Below are 12,442 nucleotides of genomic sequence, written 5' to 3' on the forward strand. Positions count from 1 at the left end.
AAAGTTATGGTCGGCAGGGGACACGCAAACGTGATGTGGTTTTACAGACTGCCTATGGTGGAGAGCAGCCCACTGTATTGCATCCCGCACGTGATCCCTTTCCTGCTTGCTTCACTTCAGCACCGAACAAGCCAGTAGATACCTATAGGAAAGTGCCCCTCAGCATGGTGGCTACCAGTCTTTGGTTGGACAAAGTTGGGGTTCCCTGTTTGAGGGCTTGGGGTGTGCATGATTAGTAGGAGTGAATTCTACTGAGAAGAGCCAGAGCTTCTTAGCCAGAGAAGGCCCATGCTCCAGGACTGCCCACGTAGATGAACAGCCACTGGCTACAAAACTACTGTGAAACATGCTGAAAAGAAGGGATGTTAGCCAGCTTGTTATGAAGTGACAACATGGTACTTACCAGCAGCCGGCCCATGCTTGTCGCTCAGGGTATCGGAAAGGTGTTTAACTCGTAAATCATGCTCATGACCTAGTGAGATGTCAGCCGGCACAAACAGAAGGCGCAATTTATCCAGGGTGGTTACAGCATGGATGCTCACACTGGCTGGAAGCCGCTTCAAGCTTGGCTTATTTGATCTGATGGACACTTTTTTCCCTAAACACAGTCCCAGGAATGCTACCTGACCAAATCCCTTTACTGGGCTATGTAGCGGTAGCAACCCTTTGAAACCTGATGACAAGCGTGAGTTAAGTAATTTCTTGGGCCACAGGAGTCCCTTGAACCTTCTGCCATAAGTTCTGAATAGGACAGCAGGCACCAGAAGTCCAATTTGTACCCGCAAGCATTACAAATCCAAACTCAAAGCCCATCTCCTGCACAGCACGAGAATTTTTTTCCCCCAAATGAGGGATGTTAGTCACCATCTGGGATTTAGTAGACTACAGTGTAGGTGCTGAAGAGATCTACTTTTGATGCATACATAGCAGGAGGCAGAAAGGTCTTACAGATGCTTTGAAGCAAATGAACTAGCTGTGGTCTGACACTTCAGCATCAATCAGTTTGAGGTCACTAGGAAACTGAATGTCTCAAAGTCCAGGCAAAAAGAAAAAGAGAACAGAAACACCACAGGCAGATGTCATCAGAGCAGAGCTTCCATTAGCCAGGTGGCTATGGTGGGTCAACTGCTTTAAGGTAACACTCCTCTCCACCTGTTCGCAAGTTTACAGAGCCTTTGAAATTCAGACACTGAATTCAGAAAAATAATTTGGCCCTCCAGCATCTCCTTGGTTCCCCAAGGATAGCTGTACCTATCTAATGCTGTCCACCAAGCACTAGGCTAATGGAAGTGCCACCTGGAAAAGCAATGCTGATACACAGAGAAAGTCAAGGGTGAAGTAGCTAGAGCTGTGATTACCTTCCATAGGAATGAGGTTAGAGGCCCCCTTTTTCCCATCTAGACCATGCTGAGAGTACTGTTTCAGAAGGTTCTGAGCCTTACGGATCGTGCCTGTCACCAGAACCAGAGAGAAGAGACAAGAAGACCTAGAAAATGAGTGAAAGAAAACAAACCCAGAACACCAGCCCTCCACCAGCAAGTCACCTGGGCCCAGCAAGAGGATGCTGGGCACCAATGAGTATGCTCAGTACAGGAACGTGAACCCCAAACTCATGTCCAAGTGTGCGGGTACAATGGCATTTCCAGACTGTTTCCCTGCTTTGAGGGTGGGGGCATGAATTCCAGCCAGGGTTACAGAATCAGGGAGTACTCAAATCAGTTTGGTGAGGTGGTATGGCTGGGGGAGAAAACATGATCAGGGAAGGGAAGCAACAAAACAACCTTCCCTGTAATGAGTTTATTTAAGCCGGCACTCTGCATCCAAGCTTACAAGGTTTGTTGCTTTTCCTCAGCTGTGGAAGCAGGGCTTTGCAGTACGGCAACATGTTGCCTGCTCCCCAGAGCCACAATCGCAGCCGCTTGGCTAGAGCTGCAGAAAGAGGTGCCCTTCCGAGGGGTATTTTCTGAGCATGCTCAATATAGACCCATCAGGAGCCCCACAGCAAAGTCAAGGAATGATCTCTGGCGTTACAGGAAGCGATAAAAGGGTGACAACCTCTGGGCTCGAGAGAGCAATTGCAATAGCAATTCCCATCACAGGAATCATAGAATAATGGATGCTGCCCACCCATGTCTAACTCGTATTAAGTCACCCTAATCCCCAAGACACTTCTCTTCTAAGGAACTGCAAATCAATTAAAACCATGGAAAAAAAAAATAACACTGGGTTAAAAGATTTATACTTAACACACACAAAAACCAGACAGAACTGAACAAAAGCCAATGCTGGATATACAGCTAGAAAGCACAAAACAAAGCATTAATGTGACAACTGAAGACTAAGCACTGTTTCCACATTAAAAGGTTAGTCGTCATGCAACAAGCTCCAATTATCACAAGCACATGGACACCCTCTCACAGCAGAGCTTTGCTGTTGCCTGCACAACAGGGAACAAAGTTTTGGGAAGGTAGAAGGAGTTTCTATAGGAGACCCAGATGAAACAGAACTGGGCTGAGTAAATGGAGGAGGATCTAAGAAATAAAAATGCTGCTGCCAAAATTAAGAATTGTTCTTCCGCTTTAAAGTAATAAATACTTCAAACATGCAGAAAATCCTACTTCCGCCAGTAACTGAGCCACAGTGCAGCCTGGAAATGAGTGCCGGCTGCCCAAATGCTGAGGACCACAATCCTGAGGGGAAGCCCAAGTACACACTGCTGCAGAACAGCATCCTGGGGTGCAGGGGACAGGACAGGACAGCTTCATCCCATAAAGGGATATACAGCAGGGGGAAGGAAACTTCAAGTCCCCCAGACAGTGCATCTCTAATGGGGGAGAACACGAGAGAGAAGTTCCCACTGCATTACCAAGCTGCCTTAACCTGGTGCACTTAGTAAATAACAGAACATGGTTCCTAAAGCGTCATATTTCACTGGCAACATTTTTCTTCCCCCAGTTCAGACTGTTCTCAACAACTTAGTAAAGAATAAAAAAATCATATCCATAAAACACATTCTTCTAGCAGGAAACTTCTCCCCTCTAGACCCACACCAGGGAGGTGGGAACACTTACACCCTTGCTGTGCTGATGCATTTGCTCCTAGCTTCTGCCATATGATCAAATGAGAGGGCTATGCCTCTTCTTCCAAGCTTCCCGATGCTCTTCACACCCAACACTTCCACTTTATTCTTAGCTACTTCCAGAAACCTTAAGAGCTTGGGCACAACAGCAAGTTCCTCTGAGCAGCAGGGCTATAGCAAGCTCTGGAGATATGCACTAAGCTCTTTCTTACTGCTGTTTCCATGGCCCAGCTGACGCAGAGCAGCTCAACCCGGGTACTGTTCTTCTACCAGTTCTTTCCTCTTTCCCACTTTCAAGCATCCAGGGGAAGGGGGGGGGGAGGGGAATAAAAAAAGAGGGTAAATCGGTGTGAAAACCAAGCAGACAGTACAACTGCTGCTGCTGTCAATAGGGTCTCACTTTGCAGGTATGCGGTGCACGTCTCCACAGCCCACCCCTGACAGTTTCTTCTCAGATGAGAGCTGAAACCCCTCTGCTGCATTTTATTTGCATAAGCACAATTACCTGTGTTTACGCTGACACACACCAAGTGTTCGGTGTTCACGGGCATCGCTTCAGTGCTGCTGTATCCCTCTTACTTAGCGTTGTAATTAGGCTTTAATGGATTCTAGTGGAAGCCAAATGCTTTTGTTCCATGATTGTTTTCCCCTATTAGGCAGCTCGCAAACCAAATGGGACTGCATTTCAGCTACTAATGAAAACATCACATTCAAGATAGGCAGTGATCAATATAAGAAGTGGGAAGCAGGAACAGGCTCTTTATTCTGCCACACAAAGACTCCACAGCCTGCCTTCAGGTAGTACCTCACCGCTAGGTAAACTGCAGCATTAAGTAAACTGGAAAAGGGCTCCCCTATAGCTTGAAAAGAGCCCCCAAAGCCCCCCAAAGTCAAAAAACACCTGAAACTTTTGTCCCTGTGGCCCAATTATTAAATAAAGTGGCTTTTGGGCATATATGAGGCACAGTTTTCCAATTGCACATTGTCCTCCTGTTTCTCTCTTCCATTAGGCAGTTTTCTAACCAAGTAGAAGGGCAACACATCCTCTTTTCTTAAGCACCAGCTGCAGGAGTCTGTATAAAACTGGCTAAAGCTCTCTGGCTTTTGCTTGTAGGCAGCCAGGCTGGGTACCCCTACCAGCATCTTCTGGCCCTATCCTTCCCTGGCAATGCAGAGCTGCTGAGCTAGCTGCTTGCTCTCAAGCCAACAAAAGGAGCACTGGGTCTACAGGCATCACAAAGAAGCGATATTTTATGTGCATATGTTTGCAGCAGGATGATTTGGGAATGTGAATACACTTGCCCTCTGAGACAGACTGCTGACATTTCAAACAGCAAACTCCTAAAAAAATAAAAAAAGCCCACAGATTGCTTCATCAGTTCAACTTGATGTGGCAAGTTTCATTTAAGAGGAGACAACTCTGCTTTAGAAGCATCTCCAGCAGTCAGATTTTCCAACTGCATGCTGTAACAACAGGAGACGGTACAGGATATACCAACAAATAAAACAATAACAGAGAGATAAAGACCCTCTGAAACAACACATGGATATGGAGCATGTTCTCCAGAATCCAACATAGTACCTGGGGGAGAGGGGGGGGTCTCTGCCTTGTTACCCTGTCCCTAATACCTCATGTGCCCTTTAGCTGTAGCCTCTCCTGCGCTTTGCTTTGTGGGTAAACAAGTTATAGCACATCAGATTTAGTTTGTTATTTATCCCTTGCAACAGGTTATAAAGTGTGCATTGGGGTGTGCACTGGGATATTCTTCCTTAAGGACTAAGGAAATCAACTCACTTGTTGGAACTGTGAGAAAACCCCCTTGTCTGAAACCCAAATTGTCAGAACTTGACTTTACTTACTGAAGCAATAGCACAGAAAAAAAATTTTTTGTCCGTAATTGAACAAAGGCTAAAACTAGGAGAATCAAACACCACCAGATGAATATTTCTATGAAGAGGGCCACTGTGCCAGTGCAAAGAGAGTGTAAGACCTCCACCTCAAGAGCTGTCCTTGAAAGCTGATGGAACTGCAGAAAAACCAGTGAATCTCTGCTCAAAGACTATTTTTTTTCCCCTCCATTTTTAATTTCACTTAAGTACAATTTAGTAGCCATAAGAGATGGCTGGTGTATGAGGTTTAACCACCCCTGTCCTTCAAGAGCTACAGTCTGGTTCTCTATCCTTGTTCACAGAAGATTGGAGACAAATTAGCCACTATTTTTTCTTGAGATTAACAATACCCCAATAGATCATTTGAAATGCTCTTTCCTTCATACCCTGTCAGCTCTAAGTGCATTCAGACCATGCTCTGTGCCTCCTACCCAGCCCATCTCACAAACTCCAATTAAACTGGGAAAAAGATATGAAAATCTCCTGGCAAATCTACAGCTGAGACATTCATCATGAAAAGTAATTTTGGATGCCCAAATGCATTCATCTTGGAGAAGCCCTGTTTGTAGGGAACAAATGCTTGTGCTCTCAAACATGTGGGCTCCTTTCTGTACTCTCTATGCGAGCATCCAGGATCTGAGACTCATTAAAAAAATCCTAGTGATTTTTTTTTTTTAATCTGCCCATGAAAAAAAAATCTCCTCCATCTCTGACTATTTAGCTAGAGCACAGGGGAGAGGTTACTATTTGGCAGGCTGCTCAGAAATGTTTGCTGATCATGCTGACTCCACAGCAATCAAAACCCAGGGATCTTTTCAGTATCAGGTAATAACTGAGAACTGTGGACCAAGTCTGAAGCATCTGCAACCTGAGTTCCCCATGGCTCAACTACAGATCCCCGTCTGGCATCTTTCCAGTAGAGAGCTACTGAAGCACACAAAAATAATTTTTACCTATTGTAACCATGCCATTGAGCAGGAGCCACACGCAAATGAGTGCCATCATGCTTAGGAGCAATTTTAAACACTGTTTTTCTGCTATCAGCAGCATAGCTAGTTCTCCTTAGCAGGAGGATATTGTCCTCTACAGGTCTCCCAACACTGGGGGCAAATTCTTATGCAAATAACTACCTGCCAAACTCCAGAGGAAAGCCAAGTGTGGGGTGAGACATCCCCTTGTCAGGTGGTTCTCTGCTGGCAGGGGAAAATCCACTGAAATTCGCAGACTGACTGCATTCACCAACTGCAACTCGCACATCAGCTTTCAGGAACAGCTCCAGGGCACAGCAGCAATGGCACACATTGATCTTAAAAGACCAGAGGGGTGATCTCTGGATGTCACAGCCTTCCCCAGGCAGCCCTCCCTCTCCAAATATCCCAGGCACACCCTCTGCTTTAGCAAGAAGAGGCCCAGCAAAGCCTCTCTATACACAGAAGTGAAGAGAGCGAGCACCAGGGCCAGCACACGCACATATAGACGCACATTACCTGGGATGAGGACTGCATTCACATCAGGGTTATAAAAATAAACACAACACAATTAAAACGGATATTTCTTTTCCTCCCTTTCCCCACCCCATCCATTCCCAGTCCCTACCCACATTTCTTATTATTTTCCTGAACCCAGTAAGAGTATTTGGACAACACTGGAAAAAATATTAGGGTGGGGGAGTATTGGCCAGGTAAACCCACAGAAATATGAACTTTTCTGACTTTCATCACTATTACAGAGGAGACAACAGGGTGCTGTGACACACAGAGGGACAATACCACTGTGCTGCTGTGGGACGTACGTGCTAGCTTTTGCTGGCCCTCCTTCTGGCTGTACTCCCACTAGATGGCACATTTCAGAGACGGGAACTCCAGCTCTGCACTCCGGTACAACGGAGTGACTGGCCTCACCAGCTGCAGAAAATGCAGCAAAACTCCATTATGAGGAGAGGTGAAATAACCCACCAGCCACATTCATAGCTCTTCCAAAGACAGGCCGAGGCAAAAGCTTTAACAGCCCTTCCAAAATTCAGACAACTTTGTATCTCATTTCTGTAGGCACCTACCTAGTCCCCATCTCAACTCCCGACGAGTTCTTGGTTTCCTAGCACAATAGTAATTTATTCATAACTAATTATTCAAGTGATGTGTTTTATCAGATCTGAGTTTTCTATCTTGCTGTGGCACAGTCTATATTCCATACTCCAAGGCTGAGGACAGGTGTTCTCAGATCATATCCTTTTATAGCCCTCTCGGGTCTCTTTTTACTTATCGCCTTTGTTAAGGCAACAGCCTTTTCTCTCCCTGTATACAGGGCCCCTCTCCTCCCTTTACATTGCCCAGAGAACAGACCTGATGACTTGACAGAGACAGAAAGTGTCTGTAATCTCAATGCTGAATCCAGGACAGAGAAGAGGTGCTTATCTCTGAAACCTCACCCCTGCTGCTGTCCTAAAAGCACACTTTAGACACAGAGGCTACCTCAGCAGTGAGAAGGCCTGCAGATATGCATTCGATACCCAGGCAAGAGGATACACAGTACAGTGATCCCCCCTTCAGGGACTCACCTGGTCTCTTGATTGGCTTTTTGGTGGGGGTGTCCTTCCTTTTGTTCTGAATGGCAGGGGAATATGGCACGCCTGTGGAGGAGCTGTTCTTACGGAAATGGTCTTTCAGCCCCTTGATGGAGCGGTCGAGCTGGACAGAGCGGATTTGGAAGTAAACAGTCATGAAATCTAAGGAGACAAGGTAGAAACAAGATTATAAACAAACAGGGAACACTATATGGTAAAACAAACCTTTCCTGAAACACTCTGTGCCCCTAAGAGGACTTACTGGCATTGATGTGGGACCCCAAGTAAATGTTTTTCCCTCCCAGAGCCTCTCCTATTTTCTTCAAAAAATTCTTCTTCTTCCTTCCCCTGCACTATTCATTCCACCCCACACACACACGCAACATTAAGTCTGTGCACCACTACCAAGAGCACATCAGTTGTGCAACTGATGGGAGACATTTGTGCAAGACATTGTCAATTCAAGTGCTCAGTTTCTAGCATGAGAGACTTTACACAATTCTCAGGACTCAGGAACTAAATGAGGCATTCATCATGTGAAAGCAGAATACAAACCGGCTAACAAAATATGCTATATATGCCTTTGATCATGGAAAAATTCTTAAGAAACTTCTAAAGATGTTCATCGTACAGTAATAAGCACAGTAATCCCCACTCAGAAGTAAATCATTGAGGTGGGGGGTGATTCTAGTAGCTACGTGTGTGTGAAAGTACAGGTTTCCTGTAACAAGTCCACAAAGTCATTCACTCCCAAAGGATAAGTTAATAAAGGAGTATAAAGCTGTAGGCAGATTTTGATGCTGCAGAACAGGAAAGAAGAGAGATGTACTGACTGAAGAAAGTCTGTGCTGCTTCCTCCCCCACCTTGGTCACATTTAGTACAAAAATTTCTGTTCATAAATAGTTCCCAAATGGCAATAAGTGACCAGTGTCTTGCACATTTATAGTATCTGAGCACTAGATAGTCACAACTCTATCAGAAGGCATTACAGATGCAAGTTAAATGGATTTCTGCTATAGGACAGACTATGCATTAAGATAATTTGTGCTTTATTTACACAGCTCTTTCTCTCATCATATCCACCAGGAGGTCACTCTGTTCAACTGACAAACCATCACTTCAGTCTCACTACAAACGCTGTAAAAAAAGCAGGATCTTAAGGTGATTGAAAGGAGACCGAACTACTCACCTAAAAAGTGCCACTAAGGCAGTCACTAGTTCTGCTAGTGCTGCTAGCTACCAACAGCAGCGTGACTCGTGGTTTGTTAGCCACAGCAGCACCTGAGCAGAGGCTTCATGGCTGAAGGCGTGCAATCTACAAGCCAAGCTGTGCAGTGCTACACACAACCCTTAACACCCTACTTTTGGTCTCAACCACACGTGGTAAGTAGTTGGAGAGCACTCACCTGACACAGAACTACAAGGGAACAACACGCAGCACTACCAACCTTGATTCCTGCCGTTTTCCACCAGCCAGCCAGAAATGCGGATGATATCATGCAGAACACACTCCGGGAGGTGCTCCAAAGACATCTCCTCCTGCGTCTCCATTTCATCGTCCCCACTGATCAGGTCCAGGATGAGGATGGGTGGGACCGGCTTGGTGTGTCGTGTCATCAAGCTGCGGAACTCTGATTCCAGGGACTCCTTGCCCCTCTCAAAGAGGGATTTCTGGCACAAAACAGCAGAAGGACAGAAGCAGCACAGGGCTTCTGTAATCAGTCACTCACGAGTATTTCTGCATAAGAACGTACTTTCTGCTGCGTTTCTAACCACTGTCAAGTACTGCATGCTTCAAACTCCAACAACGCCTGTAACTAAGAGACTTTTAAAGCAAATTAAATAAAAAAAATGCTTGGGAGTTGCTCAGTCTTCAAGTGGGATTGAAACAGATCTCCCATTCTGCTCAAGCAGTTAAAGGACTGACAAGAGCTACTCAGGAGGAGGTTCAATCTACTCTACCACACATGCAAGATAAGCTTTCAGAAGTCCTACCGGTGCAATGCATAGAGAGAGCAAAATGCCACAAGCAGAAATGCTGCTGAGTGCAGACTTAAACAGAAGCCAAACCAATCATTTCTTCACCTGTGCCCAAACACCTTCTTCACCGTCAAGCAAGCCCGTCAGCCTCTCACAGCAAGAGGGCAAGCAGCAGGGCTACATCTGCCCCTCTCTCACCCATGCCAGGTTCCAGACCCACGACCTACCACACGGTTGAGCTCCGGGCTGTCTGGATTGTTGTCCTGGAAGTATTCCACCGCCTTCTGGATTTTGTCCATGCAATTCAAGTATTCCTCCAGCCTCCCTGTGGGGCTGAATATAAAACCAAATATAAAATGCAGTGCCCCAAGAAGCAAAGAAAGAAGATATCAAGAAAGCACCAGACCAAACTCAGGATAAAAATAACAAGGAAAATTTCAATTCCCTTCTCTTCAACTAGGAGGAGATCATGGGATTCCCTTTTGCCTCCACTCAATGCCACAGCAGAGGCAAGTGCAGAAGAATCCACGCAGCAAGCGCAGAAGTACCGATGATTGAGCAGCACACAACTCTCAGCCTTGCCCTCCTCTCCCGGTCAGGCCCTGATGGGGAGGTAGAGGAAGCTGCACATCCCACCCCAGAGAAGGGCCATCACAACACCCTCCTGGAGACTGAAAGCAGGGTCCAGAACAGTTCTGATTCATCCTGGATGCAGCGACAACATCAACAGGGCAGGAAGAACCTTTGGGAAAAGGGCGGAGGAAAGAAGAGAAGCCACCAATGCTCGTGAGATTCACATGGCAGCATGTCTGCAAAACCTGGAAGAGACACCAGTGCAGAGTCTGAGCAGACTTTGCCCTCTGGGGATTGCTGAAGGTCAAGTCAGGCAGCTTTATTGTGGACAGATGGTGGGTAAAGAGTGTGGGAAGGGTACAAGAAATGTTATGATGGGTGTGTGGAGTCAGCTCCCCTACCTCTACCCCAAAAGTTCAATAGGATGAAGCTCCCCAGCAAGATCTAGCTGCTCAACTCACCCTTCCTTTATGATCTTCTCTGTGTCCTTAGCCACATGGTAGTAACTGATGACGTGATCCAAGCAGGAGAGGGTCTTCTCCACGTTCTCCTGCAAGCGCTGCAGGTTCTCTGTCTGTTTATGGACAGGGATGATCGAGTTCTCCAGCTTCATCAAACGACTTTCAAAGGAGGAGAGGATAGAAACCTACACACCAAGAGAGAAACATTCTTCCACATGGATCCATGCAGTGGGGTAGTAGTTAGAGCAGGGCAATCAGGGACCTTCAGGTCCCAGCTTCTTTTTGGGCTACTAATTTGCCATGGCTCCTTAGGCAGGCTGTTTAATCCCTCTATGTCCTAATTTCTCTTAATAATCACAAAACAGATCACCTGCCATACAGAGGTGGGCCAATCTTGAATTAAATGTAAAGTGTGAAGATAATGTTCCAAGAAGTACTAAGGAGGAGCAAAATTTTATTTGACAGCAGAAAACAAATCCAGAGGAACTGCCTGGAACTGCCCTAGGTAAAAAGAGCAACAAAAGCATAAACCGGCAGCCACTTTGCTCCATACCACTAAGACCCAAACATGAGATGCACAACATGAAGGCACAGGACCAGTATAATGAGAACCTTCTTTTCCATCATAGACTTTTGGTTTTTAAAAGGGACTGCGATATCGCTTCTGAAGGTGGAAAACCTTAGTAAGCTCATAAAGGGTGCCTTAATGTCATCTTTTCTAGGCCAAAATTTAATTCTTTCAAGATTCACTCCTACATTATGTTTTCGACACTTCTCTGGCGGTGCCTCTATGACTTTCTTAAAGCACTGAACCCAAAACTGGACATAGTATACTAGCTGAGGGCTTACAAGCAATTAGAGCACAATAATTACTTTCTGCCTCTTAAACAGAACACTTCCAAAATAAAACTCCAAACGAGACCTGACTTTACGAAGCAACAACATGATGCTGTTGCACAAACTAGTCTGGGGTCTATTAATACCTCTTCCCGAGAGAGAGGACAGACTGTAAAGAGATGAGGCCAACAGCTCGTTTGAGCCCTCATCTTCCCAGGAGAGAAACTTAGCATTGAAACATTCATCAGTTTTCCCCTTTGCCCAGCCACTGAAATGTAAAACACAGATGCAGAGCAAGTGGTTCATTACTCTGCATTCTTCAGATGGGCACAATGACAGCCCTGAAAACAGATTCTCCTAAGAAAAAAGTAAACCCAGGCTCAACATTAGGGCTGAACTTCAACGACCCCCTTACCATGTTCTTCGTAAGCTGGTCACTCTTCTCAAGGCTCTCTTTGATAAAGGACAGAGTTTCTTCTTCCTGACAGTAGGATGAGAAAATAGTCTTCAGTTCTGAACACTAAGCACTTAAGTCACTAAACGTGACTGTAAGTCACTGCAGCAAGCCATGTTTGGTCTGATGCTGAGGCTGCATTTTAATATGCCACCTCTTACCAGAAATCAGGGCAATTGACTCAAGGTGAGAGTCACATAATGTAATGAGTGAGGTTTTTATGGATTACTCGTTTCCCTTTGATACCATGAGCTGTAGCACACTAAAGTCACAGCACAATATAAAATCAACACCTTTACACCTGAGGCACACTGACTCAGACCACACGTTTCCCTGCCACAGCACAACACAGGCGTTGCACAGGCACCTTCCAAATCCCAGGCACAGCCATGAACTCAAGCGGCCAATGCAAAGCAACCACCAAGGACTGCTTTCAAGTCACTGAAGCCCAGAGATAGGGGGGGAATAGCAACCTGCAAGGGCTGGCCTCACAGGCTGGGCCTGAGGATCTGAACGGAGAGCTCCCAGAAGCTACCAGGCCCTAAGAGTGGGGTCCCAGGCCCGAAGTGGGGGGCAGAGATAGCCCTAGACCCTGAAGGGGACC

The 12,442-nt window shown here is 46.0% G+C and overlaps 1 protein-coding gene across 1 annotated transcript in view; it reads right to left on the reverse strand.

Moving 5' to 3' along the window:
- The window catches only part of EXOC7 (exocyst complex component 7), a 23,467-nt gene that overhangs the window by 10,689 nt on the left and 336 nt on the right, over nt 1-12,442 (reverse strand). Inside the window, exons 2-9 of the mRNA XM_009324622.1 lie at nt 11,800-11,865; nt 10,548-10,732; nt 9,741-9,846; nt 8,982-9,204; nt 7,527-7,694; nt 6,457-6,468; nt 1,359-1,451; nt 404-472 (exon numbers count right to left, since the gene is read on the reverse strand). Of these exons, the coding sequence (XP_009322897.1) occupies nt 404-472; nt 1,359-1,451; nt 6,457-6,468; nt 7,527-7,694; nt 8,982-9,204; nt 9,741-9,846; nt 10,548-10,732; nt 11,800-11,865 (922 nt within the window). The remainder of the gene's footprint in view (nt 1-403; nt 473-1,358; nt 1,452-6,456; nt 6,469-7,526; nt 7,695-8,981; nt 9,205-9,740; nt 9,847-10,547; nt 10,733-11,799; nt 11,866-12,442) is intronic.

Source organism: Pygoscelis adeliae, unplaced genomic scaffold (assembly GCF_000699105.1).
Source record: "Pygoscelis adeliae isolate BGI_AS28 unplaced genomic scaffold, ASM69910v1 Scaffold445, whole genome shotgun sequence".
In the NCBI taxonomy this organism is placed as follows: Eukaryota; Metazoa; Chordata; class Aves; order Sphenisciformes; family Spheniscidae; genus Pygoscelis; species Pygoscelis adeliae.